Raw genomic sequence first — 21474 nt, forward strand, 5'->3', positions numbered from 1 at the left:
CATCCCGCAGGCAGATACCCAGGAGCCCAGGTGATTCCCAAGGGACCCAAGCTGCGGGTGGGTTGGGTCTCCTGAGCAGCTGTCACTGTCCGCTTCCCTGCTCCCTCTGCCCAGCCTGTGCTTCCTCCATCGCCCTGCCCACACCCTTGTCGGCGTCTGCTGGGGGTAGGTCCTCCCGCCTCTGGGGACAGACACCATGATGCTGAGGAGTTAGGGGAGGGCCCTCAGCCTCCCCAGCCGCCTCAAGAGGATGCCGCTCTCCTTCCTCCCCCGTGCTTGTCACTTGGAGGAACGCGTGGTGAGACAGGGAAAGACTGATGGGGAGTGTGGAGACCTGGAGTGACTTGGAGCAAGCCCTTCAACCTGAGTCTTAATGTCTTCCTCTGTTGAAGGAGAGGTTGCTGACATCTCTGCGCTCATCTTTGTAGCTAGCTCTCAAAGTCGGCCAGTCTGGGACTGTTTCTGCCTGAGCGAATGACAGCTCGTGTGAAGAAAGCAGGTGTGCCAGTGCTCCTGTGGCTCTATTACCCGCCCCCTCCTCCCAGAACAGCCCCTCCATTCTTTCCCCCCCTTCTGACAGCCCCCCCCCCAAGTCCGCAGGTGAGCCGGGGGCTCTGAGCACCGCCCCCAGGCGCCTGCGGAAGCTAAACTCTCCCCGACCCGCGCAGGCCACACCCTCTCCCCCAAGGGCCTCGTGAAGAAGCTGGACCGGGCGACCATCCTTAAACCTATCCTGCAGCACTAGCGGCACTGCGGACAGCTCCCCCACCTCGTCACTCCCGAGTCCAGAGAGCCCGGGGGCGGCGAGGCCGGAAGATTGAGCGTCAGAGACCGCTGGGCCCCGGGTCCCTGCGCCGAGGCTGTGTGATGGAAGGGGAGGGCAGGCTGGCAGGCTGGGGTGTTCCAGCAAACTGCTGGGTCCCTCAGCTTCAGAGGTGTGTGTGTGCGTTGGGGGGCTTCTCCTTTCTAGCCTCCCTTGTGAGAACCTGACCTAAGGCCCATCCGCCACCCCCGGGCTGCATCTCGCAGGGGGCCGCCTCGGCCCCTCCTCGGGCCCGCGCCCCTGCCTGGGGCGGGCCAGGAAGCCTCGGTCCCCGCCCCGCTCCGTTAGGCCCGCGCAGCGGCCGGGGAACTCTGGAGCCGAGGAGGAAGCTCGGCGGGGCGGGGAGGTGAGGGTGTGTCGGAAGGCGGCGGCGGCGGCGGCCGGGTTTTATAACCCGCAGGGCGGGCGCGGCGCGGGAGAAAGGGCTGCACCGCGCACCGCGCCATGGGGGCCGCGTCGGGCCGCCGGTGGCCGCGGCCGCCGCTGCTGCCTTTGCTGCTGCTGCTGCTGCCGCCACCGCCGCCTGTGGTCCTGGCGCTCGACCCCGCGTTGCAGCCGGGGAACTTTTCCGCCGACGAGGCCGGGGCGCAGCTCTTCGCAGAGAGGTTCAATTCGAGCGCGGAGCAGGTGCTGTTCCACAGCACAGCCGCCAGCTGGGCGCACGACACCGACATCAACGAAGAGAACGCGCGGCGCCAGGTGGGCGCGCGGGCCCGGGGCGGGGGCGGGGCCCGGGCGCCCAATCACAGGCGGGCGGCCGGGCGCTGGGGGGCGGGGAGTCACCGCCCCGCGCGCGCCCCCGGCCCCTGAGCGGTGCGGACCGGGCTGGGCCAGCCGGCCTCCCCGCTAACCCCCCCACCCTAGCGCCGTCCCAGCAGACAGGCGGTCGGTTCCCTAGCACGGTTCTGGGCACATGCTCCTGCCCAGTAAGGAACCGAATGGATGAGGCTGGCCCCTCTGACCCCGAATCCCCCCAGGTGGCAGCGCCTGGGGATGACGACGGGCTGGGTCCGCGGCAGTCTTCGCTGAGGGTGCCCGCTCGGCTCTGGTTTCTCATCCTCTCCGGCCGCAACCTACCCCTCTCTCACTGTGCCTGTCACCACTCATCACTGTTCACACTCTCTTCCCCCGCCTCTCTTCTGGCCCCAGTTTCTGCTCCACCGCCTCCCTGAGGCAGACTCCCCCAGTTCTTCCCCCGCGAGGGCCCAGGAGGAGGGAGCCGTGCTCCCACAAGCCCCAGTCTCCTGAAGCCCTTGGCCTTCCTCCCCTCCCCCACGCCACGGCTTCCCCTATTTACCCTCTCGTGCCCTCCTGGTACCCACAGGAAGAGGCAGCCCTGCTCAGCCAGGAGTTTTCAGAGGTCTGGGGCCAGAAGGCCAAGGCTCTGTTCGACCCAATCTGGCAGAACTTCACCGACCCCACGCTGCGACGCATCATCAGTGCCGTGCGCACCCTGGGCCCTGCCAACCTGCCCCTGGAGGAGCGGCAGCAGGTGGGCCTGGCGGAGGGGTGGAGGCCACACTTGACCCGGGTGCCCTCATTGCCCCGGGGGGGTGGGGCCTGGCAGGGAGGGACCCTGGGATCTCTACCGGCCCCGACTGTAGGGGAAGCCCCGCAAGCACAGAACGGATCCCTGAAGTACTAATTTTCCTTGGAGTTGGAGTGAAAGAAGTTCATTTCTATCAAAGCAAGTATTATGGAGAAGAAAGCAAAATTCAAGTAAAGAGTAAAGGATGAAACAGGGGTTTTCAAACTTTCTCCATAGGTGGTTTGGTTTATGGGCTTCCTCAGAAAGATTGGGAAGGGCTGAGAAGGCTTCAAGGTCAGAGAATGAGAGGGATTTGCCCTCGCTCAAGGTGGTGGCTGGGCTCAGAATTGAACCCTGATCCCTAATTCTCAGGACACTAGTTTCCCAGGCTGCCTCCACTGGAAGGGGAATCCGTGCATTCATGCTCAGCTGTGCTCTGGGTGCCACAGCGTGGCCTTGCCCTAGCCACGTCCCCTTCTCCGGGCATCTCCCCTTTTCCTCCCAGCAGAAAGAGGAGAGGGGGCCAGATTACCTCCAAGGGCTGTGGCTGTTCATCGCTAACATTTTCTCAACTCTAACTCCCCAGTACAACTCTCTGCTAAGCAACATGTCCAGGATTTACTCCACGGCCAAGGTCTGCTTCCCCAACAAGACTGCCACCTGCTGGTCCCTGGACCCAGGTACGGCCCTGTGTCTACTCTCTCCGTCTTCGGGGGCTTCCTACCCTTCCCCATCGACCTGCTGCACTCAGGAGGATGGCGTGTTTTTGCAGAGAGAGTGGGTAAACCCAAAGGCATTAACCTCCAATTGGGACTGGACTGCCAGATGCCCCCAGACCCCTGCTCCTCCAGGCAAACTGATTTCTGGAATCTCCAGCCTCCAGCCCCCGCTCCACCCCCACCCTCATGTGTGCTTTTTCCTCTCCCATCACAACCGGCTTTCCTCCTGGCTGCCTGGTTTTCCCTTTCGTGGGTCCTCTCATTCCCCGCAAGAGCCCTCCACAGGCCTTAGACCCGTCATGGCTTCCCTTGCAAACCTCGTCCTCTCCCCCCACACCCCCCCCCCCACCACGTACCAGGCAGCCTTGAGGTCAGCCACTCCATCCAAGGAGCCATGAAGGGTCTGCCTGGGTTTCAACTTCTGGGTGTCCTCTCTGTGTCAACCACCTTAGATAATCATTTCCTGGGAACCAGGACCCTGCCTGGCTGCTTACTTTGTATAGCTCCCAGTCCCATCCTGTCCAGCTTGTAGGTTGCCCTTGGCTTTGAGGGTATCATGATGCTAAGGAAGTAGGTGGAGATGGTGAGGACCAGTGTGGGAGCTCTGGTGAAGGCTATTGCTAACTTCAACGCAGAAGCCTCCGAACTGACCGTGCTCACCTGTGTCTCAGAGCTCACCAACATCCTGGCTGCATCACGAAGCTACGCCCTGCTACTATATGCCTGGGAGGGCTGGCACAACGCCGTGGGCATCCCGCTGAAACCCCTGTACCAGAACTTCACTGCCCTCAGCAATGCGGCCTACAAGCAGGATGGTGAGCATGGCCACCCTGTCTCTTCTGTGGGCGTTTCCCTCTCATCTTCTGTCTCCACTGAGCCCCGCCCCCTGAGGCAAGCAGAGCGGCTATTACAATGACTCCATACACTGGTCCAAGGTCACACAGATAGTGGATGGCGGAATGGGCACTAGCCCCATCTGCCCTCATGCCGCCCGCTCCTGGCACTCCTCCCAGCCCTAGGGCTCAACTTTGCCTCTCCTGCTCTCTAGGATCTGTTTAGCTGGAGTTGGAGCAACCCGTAGTTAGAAGATTGTAGAACAGCAACCCCCAAGCTCTCCCTTCCAGCTAGCAGGCAGATACACTGGCCCTGAGCCGGGAGAATGGCCAGGTGGTAGCTGGGAGGCAGAGGTACCAGAGCCTGGGGCCTGAGCTGCACCCCAACGCCACCCCCCGGCTAGGCTTCTCAGACACGGGGGCCTACTGGCGCTCCTGGTACGACTCCCCCACCTTCACGGAGGATCTGGAGCACCTCTACCATCAGTTAGAGCCCCTCTACCTGAACCTCCACGCCTACGTCCGCCGCGCACTGCACCGCCGATACGGGGACAGATTCATCAACCTCAGGGGACCCATCCCTGCTCACCTGCTGGGTAAGGACCTGGCCTTGCCGCCACACATGTCCAGGGTCATCCTCGTCGTGTGTCACATTTCAGAGCACCGCACTGCTCGAACCCCTGCACATGAGCCCATAAAGCAGGTGATCCTTCTCATGGTCACTATTGTTCCTACTTTTCAGACGGGGACCCTGAGGCTTAGGGTGCGCGAGTGACTTGGCAGAGGGCAGAAAACTGTTAAAAGGCAGAGCCAGGAGTCACACTGAAGGCTTTAGCTCCAGGTCCAGTGGAGGAGGAAAAATAAGCCTAGTTTACGCCCCAGGAAGCCAGCCCTGTGGCCCTGCGTCAGGGTTGGGAGGCAGGGACCCTGGCACGGTCAGAAAGGACCCAGCAGCATCACCTGGGCTGACACTTGGCCGCTGCCAGCCCCAGGGAACGCGGAGCACTCGGGAGCGTGGGTGGGACTGATGTGTGAGCCAGCTGAAAGGGCTGTGGCCCTGCAGCGCCCTGGGTCCAGACACCAGGCACCCAGGGTGCTGTTCAGTGACACACATGGGGAAGCAGGCACTGGCTGGACTCGGAGGCAAGCTGTCTGGCTCCCCTCCTCTGTCTAGGGGACATGTGGGCCCAGAGCTGGGACAAAATCTACGACATGGTGGTGCCTTTCTCTGACAAGCCCAATCTTGATGTTACCAGTACTATGGTGCAGAAGGTAAGCTCGGAGTCAGGCCACGTGGGGGCCACAGGAGGGAATCAGACATGAGGAGAGGGACGGGAAGGGACCTCAGTCCCTCCCTTTCTACAGAGCAGCAGCCTGGAGTGTGTGTCCAAGCCATGAGCTGGGGTCTGTGTCCTCGTCCTCGCTGAGGTGCCAATCCCTCCTTCTGGGGCCCCTCGGGGGCGGGGTTTGTGAGCAGCGGTCCATCCGCTCTAGCCAGCAGGGGCTGGACGTCTGGGAAGGGAGGCCACAGAGCAGAGGTGCTCTTCATGAGCAGAGAGCTGAGCTGGGTGGGGGACCACAGACGTGCCCCCAGGGCAGCCATGGCGGGCTCCAGCGGCTGGCCCCTGACCCGTGCGAACACCCCTACCAGGGATGGAATGCTACACACATGTTCCGGGTGGCAGAGGAATTCTTCACCTCCCTAGGGCTCTTGCCCATGCCTCCTGAGTTCTGGGCAGAGTCCATGCTGGAGAAACCAAGCGACGGGCGTGAGGTGGTGTGCCACGCCTCCGCCTGGGACTTCTACAACAGGAAAGACTTCAGGTCTCGATTTGGGAGGAGGGTTCTGGGGCTCCCGAAGGGCGGGCAGCCTGGGCACAGAGAAGCCAGTTCCCAGGCCCGCCTCTAACCCAGCCCCAGCACTGGCTGGGGGCGGGGTCCCTTCCCCGGGCAGCTTTGACAGGCAGTGAGCTCTGTACCTTGGAACGGAGGGAAAAGGCCAGAGTGTGGGCTGGAGCAGCGGAAAGGGTTTGCCTGTTTCCGCCAGCTCCTTCGAGCCCCAGGGCAGTGCCCGCCTGGCTGCTTTCCCTCTGGTCCCTGGCCCGCCCGTCCTTCACCCTCACCCACGCCCTCTCCCCGCCCCAGGATCAAGCAGTGCACGCAGGTCACTATGGACCAGCTGTCCACGGTGCACCACGAGATGGGCCACGTGCAGTACTACCTGCAGTACAAGGACCAGCACGTCTCCCTGCGCCAAGGCGCCAACCCCGGCTTCCACGAGGCCATCGGGGACGTGCTGGCGCTCTCCGTCTCCACTCCTGCACATCTGTACAAAATCGGCCTGCTGGACCATGTCACCAACGACACGGGTATGGGGGTGGGTGGAGAGAGCCCAGCGCAGCCCCACCCAGACCCCGCTCCATCCCACAGCAGGCCCACGCTTGTCCCCGCTCCCCTCTGCCCTTCTTGTTTCTGCCTCACTGCCCCATGTCAAGCAGGTTTGGGGGTCCACCCAGAGCCTCACAGCCCACCCTGAGTCCCAACTCCACTGCCCAAGCGCCCTCTTCCAAGCGGGGCCCCAGGGTCCCAAAGGCTGGCGCTCCCTTCTCTGCGTCTGCCCAGCCTCACCTCCTGCTGGCTTCTCCCCAGGCCCACCCTGTCCCAGCTGGACTCCCCTCTCCCTCTGACCTCTCTCTTTTCATCTCATCTCCTGACAGAAAGCGACATCAATTACTTGTTAAAGATGGCACTGGAAAAAATTGCCTTCCTGCCCTTTGGCTACTTGGTGGACCAGTGGCGTTGGGGGGTCTTTAGTGGGCGTACCCCCCCTTCCCTCTACAACTATGACTGGTGGTATCTTCGGTGAGCAAAGCGGGACCAGGAAGGGCCTAATCCCAAGCGGCCCTCCCCCCACTCCCGGGCAGCCTGCCTCCTGCCTCCCTCCTCTCTAATGATGCCTCCATCCTCTTCCGCAAGGCATTCTTTCCTGCCTAAAACTTGCTCCGTCAGGCAGTCTCTCCCGGTTCGCCAGGATGGGGAAGGGATGGCCGGTGGGAATGTCTGCTTAGCAGACTTTTCTGCAAAGGTGAAGTCATCCTGTGTACAACCCTTGGGTCCTAAGACAATTTAACCACATCCTCTTCCAGAACCAAGTATCAAGGGATCTGTCCTCCAGTTGTCCGAAACGAAACCCACTTTGACGCTGGAGCCAAGTTTCATGTCCCAAATGTGACACCATACATCAGGTACTATTGCCCCCAGTTCCAGCACACCTTTAGTCCCCTTCCCCCTACTCTGGGAGCCCCATTCCCAGGGCTTGTTCCCACACCCTTCTGGACCCCTCAACGGCCTGGAATTTGAGGGGGCCTCTCTCCTGAGCCAAGCCCGGTTCTCCCTTCTCCCCCAGGCAGCCCCTGGTCTGGCCTCTGCCCGGCGGAAGCTGGCTGGGACCTGGGCAAGGGGCCCCCACCATCCCCCTCATGCCCACCCTGTGCCTGCAGGTACTTCGTGAGTTTTGTCCTGCAGTTCCAGTTCCATCAAGCCCTGTGCGAGGAGGCGGGCCACCAGGGCCCCCTGCACCAGTGTGACATCTACCAATCCACGCAGGCAGGGGCCAAGCTCCGGTGTGTGGGGCACAGGGAGGGCAGTGGGAGGTGAGGGGAGCGACCGGTGGAGGGCATGCCGGTGAGGGCACCACCACCAGACCAGTGGAGGGAGCCTTTCTCCCCTCCCCCTCCCTTTCTTTCTCTCATCGAATGTTCATTGAGTGGGCCTCTTGGCTGGCATGGGGCAAAACATATGTCCCCCCCCTTCACAGAGCTCCTAGGCCCTGAGTCTTAATGCTGCCGTTCTTGCCATCCAGTGGGGGCAGAAGTGGCCGGAGATGGGGCAGGTGGGCCAGGGCAGCAGTAGTGGCCCCTGGCCCGAGAGCCCCGTGCCAACCGTGCCCGCTCTGCCTGACAGGGCAATGCTGCAGGCAGGCTCCTCACGGCCCTGGCAGGAGGTGCTGAAGGACATGGTCGGCTCAGATTCCCTGGACGCTCAGCCGCTGCTCAACTACTTCCAGCCGGTCACACAGTGGCTACAAGAGCAGAACCAGCAGAGTGGCGAGGTCCTGGGCTGGCCAGAATATCAGTGGCGCCCACCGATGCCCGACAATTACCCAGAGGGCATTGGTAAAGCCCGAGGGAGCCTGGGGCGGGGCGCTACAGCAGGTTCTCAGTTCCAGGCTCGGGACCAGGCCCCCGGTTCATGGTTCCCGATCAGCTTCTCCCAGCCGGGCCCTGGCGCCCTGCCTGGAGGGCCAGGCAGCCCCCTGAGCTGGTTGGCAGGGCCCTGGGGTGGGGTGGGCACATCTTTCCCAACATCCTGGGGAGGGTATGCCCAGATCTGAGGCCCCGGCCGGGGGGCTGGCTGGCAGGCACACTGCTCTATGAGGTCACACTGCAGGCTCCGCTCTTATTGGCCAGGGGGCAGGGGCTGCAGGACTCTGCTCTCCTGCTGCCATGGGCCAAGGTTGGGCTGCTCCAGGACTGTCCCGCCTCCTCCTCCTCCTCCTGCTCTGCTGTGGGCACCCGCTGCTGGCCCCTGGCCAGGGGACCACCAGCCAGGGGACCACCGGCCAGGTGTCAGTCAACCAGGGAACAACCAGCCGGGCAACAACCAGTAGCCAGACGACTACCCGCCACTCAACAACCAGCAGCCCGAAAACCCAGAGCCCAAGTGGGACCAGCTGGGGGCCGGGGCGGGGAGGCCGGGGCAGCAGTGGAAGGGCAAGGGGAGGCCTGTCTGTGTTTCTCTACTCTGTCCCACAGACCTGGTGTCCGACGAGGCTGAGGCCAGCAAGTTTGTGGAGGAATGTGACCAGAGATCCCGGGTGGTGTGGAACGAGTATGCCGAGGCCAACTGGGACTACAGTACCAACATCACCAAGGAGGGCAGCAAGATACTGGTAGGGGCCCCTCCACGCCCCCTCCCCGCCCCCCGGAGCTCACTCACAGACTCAGCACACGTATGCTCCTCCCCCGGGGGCCCATCCTCTGAAACCTAAGGCACTGCAGGCCACCCTTCCGCCCCTGACGTCACCTCAGTGGGAACAGGCTGTCAGAATTTGTGAAAAATCCCAATGGCATATTGAAAAGTGTCCAATTTCAGACACATACCCAGTGCCTAAACAAGTTGTCTTATCGTTAACAATCAATCTGTTGTTGGTAACGGAATAATTTGTACAGAAATAAGTGATGCTAAAGTCAGTTTTTAAAAAAGTTGAAAGCTCATGTTTGCCACCATAGAGAGGGCTATGCGTCCCCTCCAACCCCCCTCCCCGCCTGTGTGGCTGAGCGCTGATTATAACCAAGGTGAGTCGCAGAGGACTAACATTTCTTGAAGACCCACTGTGTGCTGGCCACTGTTCCTTGGCACTTGACATCTGTTGCCTCATTTATTCCTCAACAGCCTTGTAACACCAGTGACCTTATTCCCATTTTACAGCTGGGACCCTGAGGCTCAGAGAGGCCACAGAGCAAATACCAGGCTGCATCTATCCTAACAGCCTTTAGGACACGGGGTGGGTTTTCCTTCTCTGCCGCTGCCATCAGATGTCTTGCTCGAAATGGCCATCTGTTGAGGGGCAGGTACTGCACACAGGATGTTATAGACAGTCCGGGTTGAAGAGGGTCTTTATAGGCAAAGGCAGCAACTTGGTAAAACTGCCCCCACCCTGACACCCCCAGTCCCTTTGGCTCCCCTCAATGCACCTCCTCCTAGGAGGCCTTTCTAGAGCTCCTGGGCCTCATGATACGGTTCCCCTGTGCTTTCAGCTGGAGAAGAACGTACAGATGGCAAACCACACTGTCAAGTACGGCACCTGGGCCAGGAAATTTGATGTGACCAACTTCCAGAACGCCACCATGAAGCGGATGATAAAGAAGATTCAGGATCTAGAGCGGGCGGCACTGCCTGTCAAGGAGCTGGAGGAGGTGTGTACCTTGGGGGGAACAGGGGGTGGAGGATCCGAGGTCAGGAGAGGGCCCTAGCTCAGGGGACAGTGTTTGGCCTTCATGCTGCTTCCCCTTCCTCGATTTGTCATGTCGTGACATCTGGCACGTCAATACACACCTACAGACTTACTGAGAAGGCAGAGCTTTGGGAGCACCCGCCCCAGCTGCAGAGCCCAGGTCCACGATGGTGCCTGGGGCGGAGCAGGAAGCCCAGGGCTAAAGCTCGCTGCCCCTCTTCTTCCCCCTGCAGTACAACCAGATCCTGCTGGACATGGAGACCACTTACAGCGTGGCCTCTGTGTGCCATAGCAATGGCACTTGTCTACAGCTCGAGCCTGGTGAGCACACGTGGGGAGTGAGAGGGAGGCCTGGGGAGGTTAGGGGTGCTGGCCGTGAAGGGGTGGAGTTCACTTCTGACTCATGGGGTCCGCACGCCCAGGAGACTCACTTCCCTGTTTTCCACCGGTGGTGCTCCTCTGCCGCTGCTTAGAACCGACACCTACTTCATCGCTGCCCTGGTCCCCTGCCCCTGCTTAGAACCAACACCTACTTCATCGCTGCCTTGGTCCCCTGCCCTGCCCTTGGCTCCGCCTGTCCGCTCCCTCTGGGTCCCCTCTGTTCCTCCCTCCACTCCGCCCTTCAGAGCAGGTATATCTCAAATTTGTCTCTCAGGGGCTTGGACTCCCCAGTAGGGAGAGTAACGCTAGGCAGCTCCCCTCTGCGCTCTTTCCTTGATCCTATCCACCTTCCCCATCTTCCCTGGCCCTTCCCTGGCCCCCTCCTCCACCCAGAAATTGAAGCCCCAGCCCGCAGAAGCCACATCCGCGCCATTCCCGCTTCACTCCCTCTGCCGCCACTTCCCACTGGAAGGAGTGGGCCAGCTCTGGCGTGTCCTCTTTATCTCACGGGAGACTGGCTGGTCCTTCTTACCTTCTCCTCTTTGAAGGAGCTCAACCCCAACACCCCAGTACCTGCGCACAGATACACCCCCTCCCCTCTCTGACCCATGCTTCCCGGGGTCGAGGAGCCAGAGGCATAAACATTTTTCCTGAGGAATCTCCACCCAGAAACAGTCTCTTCCTGGCCCTCCGCCCAACTCCCACGTTAGAACAATGACAAATAGAAGGGGAAATGGAAAATAAACAGGAGAGAAAAACAGTTTTCCTGGGACAGGGTTTGGCCTGAGGGTTGTGTATGTGGGTAGGCACGCAAAGTGGGGGGAAGGGGATGCGCATTTCTGTGCATTTATGGAGAAGAGCGTTAAAGGGAGTATGGCCTTCACCCCCCATCGGTCAGCCCCTTAATCCAGGGCTGGGCCGTCAGGTCGCTGCCAGTAGTAAGAATAAGAAGCACCCACAAAAACAGAGCACTCACATCAGCAGAGGACAAAATTCTCAAGATATGTTTTTTCCCCAAATTAAATTAACTTGAATGTACTTTCTCTGTGAAAAGTAGATAGCACATAGCATGTTTCGGGACAGAGCACAAGTCCCTGAGGTGTGGATGCCCGCAGGCCCCCGTCTCAGGCCAGGCCGGGCAGGAAGGGGAGCCACCTTCAGAACTGACACGTGAGCTCACGCCATCCTCATCCCAGCTCTGTGAGGTAGATGTGAGCTCCGTGTAATCCATAAGCCAGGAGGCCACTCATATAGTCGTGGCTTTGACAGGACACAAACGCAAGATTTCTGGCTCCCTAAGGATGCTTGAATGGATCTCTGTACTTTGCCTTCACAGCAGTTCTTTTATTTAATCAGTTCAGTCACAATGTGGGAAAGACGCCCTGGGCCCTGTGGGGACGTGGAGATGAAGGAGGCCCCGTCCCTGCCCAGGGGCCTCCTGCCCCCGGGCCGGCATAGTCCCCATTTCATAGACAGGGAAGGAGGGGTCCCGTGACTCACCCAAGGTGATTTCGAGGTCAGGAGGAAACCGAACAAGAACTCGGGTCTTTTGACCTCCAAGCCATTTCTCCCAGGGAGGAGGTGGGCAGGGAACGAGTGGGGAGCAGCGGCTCTGGGGTCTGGGCCCTTGGTTTGTGCCCCAGCTCAGCCACTTGCTGGCTGGGGAACGCAGCCGTGTCACCAAACCGCTTGTGTGGAAAGAGGGTCAAGGGCATCCCTCACAGGGCTGTTGCAGCCCCGCAGTTGCCTGAGATTGTGTACGTGAAGCGCTGAGCCCCGGACCTGGCGCCCTGCAAGCCCCATGGGAAAGGCACCAGCCTATCTCCAATTTCCCTCGACTTGCTGCCTGTGCAGTCCCTTTCCAGTTCTATTCCACCTCTGAAGGAGCTGGGAAGTGAGCCAAGAGCTGGAGGCTGAAAGCCATCCAACCCCTCCCACCCAGATCTGACAAATCTGATGGCCACATCCCGGAACTATGAAGAACTGCTGTGGGCATGGAAGGGCTGGCGAGACAAGGTGGGGAGATCCATCCTCCCGTATTTCCCCAAATATGTGGAGCTCACCAACAAGGCTGCCAGGCTCAATGGTGAGTCCTCTCTGCCAGTGTCACTGGCTGTCGGGTCCCAGCCCCCCACGAGGCCCTCAGAAAGGTCCTCTGAGACCCAAGAGGTGAGGGGGGAGGAGGCAGGGTGCTCAGGGGATGGTCAGGTGTTCAGAGAGCCTGGCTGTGTCCCCTCTGCAGGCTACAAGGACGGAGGGGACTCCTGGAGATCTATGTACGAGATGCCATTCCTGGAGTACGACCTGGAGCAGCTCTTCCAGGAGCTGCAGCCGCTCTACCTGAACCTGCATGCCTACGTGCGCCGGGCCCTGTATCGCTTCTACGGGTCCGAGCTCATCAACCTGGAGGGCCCCATCCCAGCCCACCTGCTGGGTGAGGGCAAGTGAGACGGTCAACAGTATGAGGGAGGGGGGGCCCAGGGCAGGCCAGAGGGCAGAGGGCAGACTGGGAGGGGTCTGCTGATGACACCTGAGGCTGGGGAAGTGAAACAACTGGAGCCTGGGGGAATGTTGCCAGGGCTGGAGTGGGGTCGGGGCTGGGGGTGGGGAGAAGAGCCCCCTCCCTGCATTTGGTGCCACGTTTGCTACAGATCCATGTTACACAGGTCACCAGGGATGGGGCAGTGGGCGGAGTTCATAGGCCTGTCATGGGGAGACCACATCACCTGTCACAGCTCCAGGCAGCATGAGGGAGAGGAGGGGGCCGTGAGTGGGAGCTGAGAAGGCCTCCCCAGGAGGTGGCACATGAGCAGAGCCTTGAAAGATGAGAGGTTCTGACAGATGGAGAAAGTAGTCGTGGGGAGAGAAGAGCAGACATGACATTCAGGCAAAGGGAGCTGTGAGAGTGTAGATCCCCCTCAACTTTTGGAGCCTCATTCTCCAGGGGTTGTAAACTCAAATGCCCTGAACACATGAAGTAGGCAGTGGAAGACAATAAGGGATGGTAGGGACTGGGGCAAAGTAGAGGCTACTGGGTTCCTGTCTCTGTCAGGCCGTCGGGAACATGTTTCTGGGGGCTTACTGTGAACAGAGAGGCCAGGCGGGGCTATGGACCATTTACAAATCGTGAGGGTGACCCCCATCCAGCTTTGGGTCTAGCTCTGCTCAGCCTAGAGGGTCTCTGCAGCCCAAGAGAGCAGCCATTTTTGGTCCCTCTGTAGTGAGACCAGAGAATATCAGCTCCATGGCGGAGAAACACAGACCCCGGGAGGAAACACAGGTGCCCGGCTGGCCCTGGGAGCTGGGGCGTAGAGCTGAGCCCCTAGAACGAGCAGAGCAGCCAGGCCCAGGCTCGCTCCCCCCTCCCATTCTTGCTTCTCACTCACTCTGACTCTCACTGGTTTGCACTGTAGGCTCCACTTGATGTCAGCTCAAGCTTAGTCCCCTTTGGCTGTCAAAGCCTCTCCAAATGTATTTCTGCACCTTTCCACTCATTCTGAATAGCTTCCTTATCTCCACTCTTGTCTTGCCGTAAATGCAGAGGCATCAGCCTCTCCAAAAGGAGGGTGGTTCTTGCCAGCTGACCGCATAAACTGACCTCAGGTGACATGGAGGGGACAGAGCAGTGGCTGGTCAGGTTATGATCAGTGTTCCCTCCCCCTGCGTGACGGTGCTGAGCCTAAGATCTAACACCTGTCTCTCCTCTCTCCGCCATCTCTTCCTCTACCTGCCTCCAGGGAACATGTGGGCACAGAGCTGGTCCAACATCTATGACTTGGTAGTACCCTTCCCTTCAGCCCCCAGGATGGATGCCACAGAGGCCATGATAAAGCAGGTCCGCACTGGCCCCCTCCTTGCACCCCTGCTCCTCCAGGGCACAGGGGAGGGGGACCCTGCCCAGGTGGGAGAGGGCCCTCTGATTCAGGACTCCCTTCCAGCTTGGCCCTCTCCCAGGGCCCTCCCACTGTGGCACTCGGTCCATCCCCACAATCCCCAGCTTCGGCAGAGCTCCCTCTGCTTGCAGGGCTGGACACCCCAAAGGATGTTTAAGGAAGCGGACAATTTCTTCACCTCCCTGGGGCTGCTGCCCGTGTCCCCCGAGTTCTGGAACAAGTCTATGCTGGAGAAGCCGACCGATGGGCGGGAGGTGGTGTGCCACGCCTCCGCCTGGGACTTCTTCAACGGCAAGGATTTCAGGTATGTCCGGGCTACAGGACAGGGGGACCTGGTCCTGAGCCCAGAGGACAAGGAGACAAGCCAAGTGGAGGCTCCGCTGCCGTCTCCTCAGCCAGAACATGGGACGGAGGGTTAAGAGAGTTGGGCCTGGCCGCAGCCTGGCCACTGGCTTGTGGCAGGGTCTCCTCGAGCGCTGACCAGCTCTGTCAGTCCAGCGTTCAAGGTCCCAGTCCTGGGGGTGAGCCCCATGTGAGCTGCCAGCCTTCCCTCCCTCTCAGGCGGCCCCTGTGTACAGCTGGCCCTCTCCCTGGGTGCCTGTGCCTTGACACGGAGGCACATGGGGACGTGGGGGCTTTGCACAGATCCACTCTCACCACTGATGGGCTCAGAAGCTGTCTTCATTGGAGGACAGTGTTTCAGTTACCTACTGCTGCATAACAAACCAGCCCAAACCTAGTGGTGTAAAACAACCATTTGATTATGCTCATGATTTTATGGGCCAAGAATTCAGGCACAGTGGAAATGGCTTGTCCTGCTATGCAATGGTGGAGACCTCCGCAGGGCTAGGGAGGGCTGGCATGGCTCAGTGGGGCCATCTATCTGGGGCTGTGCTTCTGGCTGTCTGTTCGGTTCCTCAGTTTTTCTCTGTGTGGCAATGTGCTGGGGCAGGGATGTTCACGTTGGCTCCTTCACTCACGTGCTGGGTGCCTGGGCTGGCATGGCTGGAGCAGTTGGGGTTTGGTGGGACATCTCTCTCCAGGAAAGCTTGGACTTCCTCACAGTATGGCAGCCTTAGGCGGTCAGATTTTTTACCTGGAGGCTGGCATCCCCAGAGCAAAAGTAGAAGCAGCCAGATCTCTTAAAGACTAAGTCCAAAATTGGGACAGGTCACTTCTACCACATTTTATTGGCTAAAGCAAGTCACAAGGCCAACCCAGTTTCAAGAGAAGGTAAAGAAGATTCCACCTCTTGGGAGAAGTGGCAGAGATGATCTGCCACAGCTGATGAAGTGTCTCTTATGAGAAGAGTGGGCACAGAGATCCTGGAACAAAGCAGTCAGTTTCACTGGCTCACCTGGCCTTGGGCCCTTCCTTCAAAGGCACAAGTACCAGAGCTGTAGGGCTGGGCGCAGACAGAATCAAGGGGGTGAGGGCTCTTTGGGGATCTTCCCTGTATGGGGAGTCATAGCAGAAGGTGGACAGATCCCAACCTCATTGTCACCAGGGTGCTGGGCATCTCTTTCCCCTCCCCCTAGAATGACAGACAAAGGGGGTCAACTGAGCTGAGGAGCTCTGGTTAGATCCAAGGGAGAATTTCTTTGGCTCACAAAAGATAGAAAGTGAGGTGCAGCCTCTGGCTTGGACTGCTCTGCAGATGTCCCTTCAGTCCTGGCCCTGAGAAATCCTGGGATGAAGATGCTTGCTGGCATTGGGCACAAGGGATGCAGAAGAGCTCAGACACTGTTGTTTCCTTCAGGAAGCCTAAGTCTTGGGAGAGACAAAATGTGTATTGAGGAACCACATGACTCACATGACCCAAGCCCTACACTGACCGTGACTGAGGGTCCCCATGTCTCTAGAGCATGTACTTCGTACAGTTAGAAACCCACACGGCAGTGTGGGCTGGAGTTAGTTGTTCAGGGAAGTTGGGGGCAGAGGAATGGCCTGGAGGACCAGACGTTAGGGGCTTCTAACCCCCAGATTCCCTCTATTTCCCCTTTTGGCTTTCCTTCCCTTAATGCTGTGTTCCTTGCATAAAGCAGTCCTGGGGGTATGCTCTGCATACAGTAAGGACAGCAGGTCCCTTTGCCCCAGGGATCCTCACTGCCCCCTTCCACACCCTCTCCCCACCCCCGTGTCCCCAGGATCAAGCAGTGCACCACTGTGAACATGGAGGACCTGGTGGTGGCCCACCACGAAATGGGCCACATACAGTATTTCATGCAGTACAAGGACTTGCCTGTGACCTTCCGGGAGGGTGCCAACCCTGGTTTTCACGAGGCCATTGGGGATGTGCTGGCCCTCTCAGTGTCTACCCCCAAGCACCTGCACAAGATCAACCTGCTGAGTAGTGGGGACGGCAGCTATGGTGAGAGAGGAACGGGGAGATCCTAGTGGGCAGAGGGGCCAAGAAGGGGCAGCAAGCCTGGGAGGTGGAGAGAGGAGACTTCATGGCCCACAGGCAGAGCTGGGACAGAACAGTGGGGAACAAGAGGGGCAGCCAGCAAGGAGAGTGGGAGGATGAAACCCATACCATCCCAAGAGGCAGGTCGCAGGACACAGAGAGGTACAGCTCGCCCCGCCCACTCCCCCCATCGGGCCCCCATCACAGCCCCACTGCTAGGAGGCAGGCCTGGATCTGATGCCAGGGCCCCCTTCCCTTGGCAGAGGAGGACATCAACTTTCTGATGAAGATGGCGCTCGACAAGATCGCCTTTATTCCCTTCAGCTATCTTGTGGACCAGTGGCGCTGGAGGGTATTTGACGGAAGCATCACCAAGGAGAACTACAACCAGGAGTGGTGGAGCCTCAGGTTCTAGAATGCTGCTGTGGGCGGGGGGGGCGGAGGCGCCTGCATCTGTGTGCACGTGGTGTGTCTGCATCTGTGGCGTCTAGGGGTGTGTGTGTGTGTAAGTGCCGTGATGCGCAGAGGCACAGCATGCAGGAGTCTGGAGCGCCCAGTGCAGGCGCCATACTTCAAATCAAAAACACCAACCCTCCCGGCTTGATTCTTCCCAAACCCTCCCTCTAATGTGTCTTCCTCCTCAACAGGCTGAAGTACCAGGGCCTCTGTCCCCCAGTGGCCAGGTCTCAAGGCGACTTTGACCCAGGGGCCAAGTTCCACATTCCTTCAAGCGTGCCATATATCAGGTAACAGGAAAGGGAGGAGGGCGCCATGAGGGGCAGTGCCTCCGCTCAGCGTTCAGACTGCCCTTGCTGCCCCCCCAGCAGCTACCGTCAGGGTGACCGGGGCACCCGGCTGCATGGCCCACTGTGTCTGGGCCACTCACCTGTGGCCAAGGCTGACCGTTGTTTCACTCTTGTGATGTGACGAGAGCCCGCACCCTCCTGACAGCTGAAAACAGAAACTTCACTATAACTGGCTAACGCTTATAAGACCTTGGTTAGTTAACATTAACCATGACCCACGGCCAGATCATGACCTGAGCACTGTTTCTTTATTTTTACAAGATTGTGATTCCTTTACTATATATTGAACGTATTTCCTCTGATATAACTTAAGTTGTACCTGGAATACCTTCTATCCACTAGAACTAGGATTAGAGACCCAGCTAGATTGGGAGTCTGTATTATTAGGGGCAAGGGGTCATAGGCTTGGGCCCAGACAGAACTGGGTTCAAATCTCGTCTCCACAACTCTGTTTCCTTGAGTAAATTCCTCAGTCTCTGTAAGCATCAGTTTCCTCAGCTGTGGAATCCTATTTCACAGGATCATTGCGAGAGCTATCTTCTTATCACACTGTCTAATACATAGCATGCTTGGGAACTGGTGGCCATAACCCACCATTATTAAGTTACTGTCCTTTTTTCTTTTCTTTTTTTAAAAATTTATTTATTTATTTATTTTTGGTTAGGTTGGGTTTTTGTTGCTGCGTGCGGGCTTTCTCTAGTTGCAGTGCGCGGGCTTCTCATTGTGGTGGCTTCTCTTGCTGCAGAGCATGACCTCTAGGCGCACGGGCTTCAGTGGTTGTGGCTCGCGGGCTCAGTAGTTGTGGCGCACGGGCTTAGTTGCTCCGCGGCATGTGGGATCTTCCCAGACCAGGGCTCGAACCCGTGTCCCCTGCATTGGCAGGTGGATTCTTAACCACTGCACCACCAGGGAAGTCCCTAAGTCACTGTCTTAAATGGAATACAAGAACATAGCCGCGTTGTGAGTCATGCAGCCATAGCGTGAATGCGCCCGGTGCAGCCCCTTTCCCTCTATGTGCTGCAGGGGAGCACTTGCTGAGGACCAGGAAGGGTAATTAGAGGATCTGGAGCCCTCCCCAGAGGTAGGGATCTGGGGACACCTCAGGGTAGAGGGCTGGGGGCCCCTGGGCTACAAGTAGCCCAGGCCACCCATGAGGCAGGACGTAGAGGGCACCCCAGCCCTTGCCTCCTGTGCTCCCCGGAAGGCAGTGAGGGAGGGCTTATGCCCACTGTGCCCAGTCCTCCACCCCAGCACCTGGCACAATGTCAGCACATACTCAAGACCTAATAAATAAGCATGGGGTGGGTGAATTCTGTCCCCGAGTCCAGGAAGAAAGAGAAGGCCTGCTCAGATGCTCCAGAGGGCATAGGTGGGCAGGGAGCCAAGGAGACTCAAGGGCACCTCAGCGCAGGCCTGACCTGGCCAGTGCTCCAGGATGACCCGCAGGGGGGGCCTCCCCCCGCCTTCCCGAAGGATTTCTGAGCTTCCAAGCTGGCACCCACTTTCACACAGAAGCCAGGCCCACGTGATGGTTGGCTTCCAGGCTTAGCACAGATAATTCTCTAGGCGGGGGTGGGCAAAGGGGATGCACTCCAAATTCTGACCAGCAGCCTTGGCGAAGCACTTTAGGAAATGCCAGGAAAGTCAGTGACCCACGGCTTGTGCCCAGCTTTCAAAGCTGGAGTTCTGCCCTGCTGGTTCAGGATATTCACAACCTCCCCAGGCTCGGAGAGGCGACCCCCACCTTGACCGGCAGACTTCTGCAGGGAATTCCTGCTGCCAAATTTGGGATAAAGGAGGTCATGCGGGCTGGCCTCCCTGCCTCGTCAGAGACGTGACCCCTTGGGCAACACCCAGCCTCTCCATGCACGTAGCCCAGGGACGGAGACCTCGCTGCCACGTCTGTCCGTGAAGGGCTCTGCCCCTGCCCCTCCTCGCCCATGAGGGATGCCCAGAGCCGCTCAGAGCAGGCCCTCCTGAGAAGGGCGGGCAGCCTCGTGGGCGTGGGCGTGGGCGTGGGCGGGAGGTGCGGGGCGGAGGCAGGGGTGGCGGGGCTCGGTGACGCCGCCCCTCCGCCCCGGCCCCAGGCCTCGCCTGCCCTCCCGCAGGTATTTCGTCAGCTTCGTCATCCAGTTCCAGTTCCACGAGGCGCTGTGTCAGGCGGCGGGCCACAAGGGCCCCCTGCACGAGTGCGACATCTACCAGTCCCAGGAGGCCGGGAAGCGCCTGGCGTGAGTCTCCTCTGGCCTCCCCCTGCCTGCTGCCACCCTCTGACCTACTTCCCTGGGCCTGAGGAGCCCCTCCGCCAGCCCGCCCCCGACCTGCCCTGCCCGGGCCTCTCAGTCAGGCCGAGGGAAGCTGGCGCTGGGAGGTGGGGTACAGAGAGCGCAGGTACGAGGCTGGGGCGGACGGGCAGGGAGCCTCGCGGCCTGTCCCTCTGACTCGGTTCCCTTCCCGGGGCTCCCCCAGGGACGCCATGAAGCTGGGCTTCAGTCGGCCGTGGCCCGAAGCCATGCGGCTCATCACGGGCCAGCCCAACATGTCGGCCGCTGCCATGATGACCTACTTCAGGCCGCTGCTGGACTGGCTCGTGACCGAGAACAGGCGGCACGGGCAGAAGCTGGGCTGGCCTCAGTACAACTGGACGCCAAACTCGGGTACCGCCACCCACCCCCCTCGGCCCCAGGCCGCCCCGGGGCTCGCTCGGGGCCAGGCCCCCCCAGGTTCAGGCAGGTGGGAGGCCGACCTCCGAGCTGGGGCGGGTGGGAAGCCAGCCCGCGCCCCGGGACCGGCCCAGCGCCCGCTCTCCTTCCTCCCTGCCCAGCTCGCTTGGAAGACTCTTTCCCGGGCTCCGGCCGCGTCAACTTCCTGGGCCTGAGCCTGGAGGAGGAGCAGGCCCGCGTGGGCCAGTGGGTGCTGCTCTTCCTGGGCGTCGCCCTGCTGGTGGCCACGCTGGGCCTCACCCAGCGGCTCTTCAGCATCCGCCACCGCAGCCTCCACCAGCCCCACCCCGGGCCCCAGTTTGGCTCCGAGGTGGAGCTCAGACACTCCTGAGATGAGGGCTGGGCGGGCCTGCCGGGGAATGCGCCACCGCCACCGGGAGACCCAGGGACCGGGAAGGGCCCGGGGGTGGGCTGAGGACCCGCCACTGCTCTCACGGCTCACCCCAGCTCTCCTCCCCCTCCCCCTCCCCCTCCCCCTCCCCCTCCCCCTCCCCCTCCCCCTCCCCTCCTCCCCTCCTCCCCCTCCCCCTCCCCCTCCTCCCCCTCCCCCTCCCCCTCCTCCCCTCCCGCCCCTCCTCCCCCTCCTGCCCCTCCTCTCCCCTCCTCCAGTCCCCTGGACCACGAACCACCTTGGCCCCTGCCCCCCGGCCCCTGGGGACCAGGCCACCTAACATGGAACCCCCTCCCGTTCTCTCTCTGAATTCAATTAAAGGTCCTGCCCTCCCCATCTGTGTCCGTGTCCCTCACAGGGAAGCCAGGGACGGGGGAAGCCCTCTCGCCTCCTGACAGTCAAGGGGTCACTTCTCGGGGGTCTTCATCCTCCTCCAAGAAGAGGCTGGAAAACACCCAGAGCTCTGGCCCCAGCACCCCCCAGCGCCCATACCAGTCTCCCCTTCAGCCGGGGCAGCTGGCCCCTGTCCTGCCATGGCAGGCAGCCCCTGCCAGGCCTGGACACCAACCCAGGAGGGCTCTGGGCAGCAAAGGGGAAGACATTCTGGGCTTCTGGAGCCCTGCCCCAGCTGTTCCCATAAATGGCCAAGTCCCCCAGATGGAAGGCTCCTGGCTGTCCTCTGGTTCCCTGGGGAGGGCGCCTTGCATGCTGAGGCTGTAAAACTGGCCCCGGCGTCACCTCAGGCGCATGCCTGCCCCAGTTCCATTTCCACTCGAAAGAGTGGGCAGAGCCACCAGAGTATTGCCCACAGGACCCGGGGTCAGGACCCTTCACCCCAGCTAGGCAGTAGCTGGTGCCCACGCAGGGACTGACTGCTAGGGGACACCCCTGCCCGTCCCCCCAGCACATGCCCTCGCCCTGAGCCTTCCTTGGAAGGCCAGCATGGGTTTGAGG

General features: G+C 60.4%; 1 protein-coding gene across 3 annotated transcripts; it reads left to right on the forward strand.

The window, feature by feature from the left end:
- Positions 1–1249: 1249 nt before the first annotated feature.
- Positions 1250–20604, forward strand: ACE (angiotensin I converting enzyme). 3 transcript variants are annotated; one of them, XM_061176629.1, is made up of 25 exons: positions 1250–1522; positions 2148–2315; positions 2938–3031; positions 3742–3885; positions 4308–4499; positions 5078–5175; positions 5555–5727; positions 6049–6272; positions 6621–6765; positions 7050–7148; positions 7404–7526; positions 7867–8078; positions 8718–8854; positions 9723–9881; positions 10153–10240; positions 12243–12386; positions 12543–12734; positions 14038–14135; positions 14325–14497; positions 16341–16564; positions 16864–17008; positions 17248–17346; positions 19515–19637; positions 19876–20063; positions 20231–20604. In XM_061176629.1, exons 1-25 carry the CDS (start codon positions 1268–1270, stop codon positions 20458–20460), a joined length of 3927 nt encoding a protein of 1308 aa, XP_061032612.1. In that variant the 5' UTR covers positions 1250–1267; the 3' UTR covers positions 20461–20604. The 3 variants fall into 3 exon arrangements, with proteins under 3 accessions (XP_061032612.1, XP_061032613.1, XP_061032614.1); XM_061176630.1 differs by lacking the exons at positions 19515–19637; positions 19876–20063; positions 20231–20604 and having other exon boundaries at positions 1255–1522; positions 16925–17008; positions 17248–17327; XM_061176631.1 differs by lacking the exons at positions 1250–1522; positions 2148–2315; positions 2938–3031; ... (1 more) ...; positions 4308–4499; positions 5555–5727 and having other exon boundaries at positions 5083–5175.
- Positions 20605–21474: the final 870 nt, after the last annotated feature.

This window comes from Eubalaena glacialis, chromosome 19 (assembly GCF_028564815.1).
Source record: "Eubalaena glacialis isolate mEubGla1 chromosome 19, mEubGla1.1.hap2.+ XY, whole genome shotgun sequence".
NCBI classification, from domain to species: Eukaryota; Metazoa; Chordata; class Mammalia; order Artiodactyla; family Balaenidae; genus Eubalaena; species Eubalaena glacialis.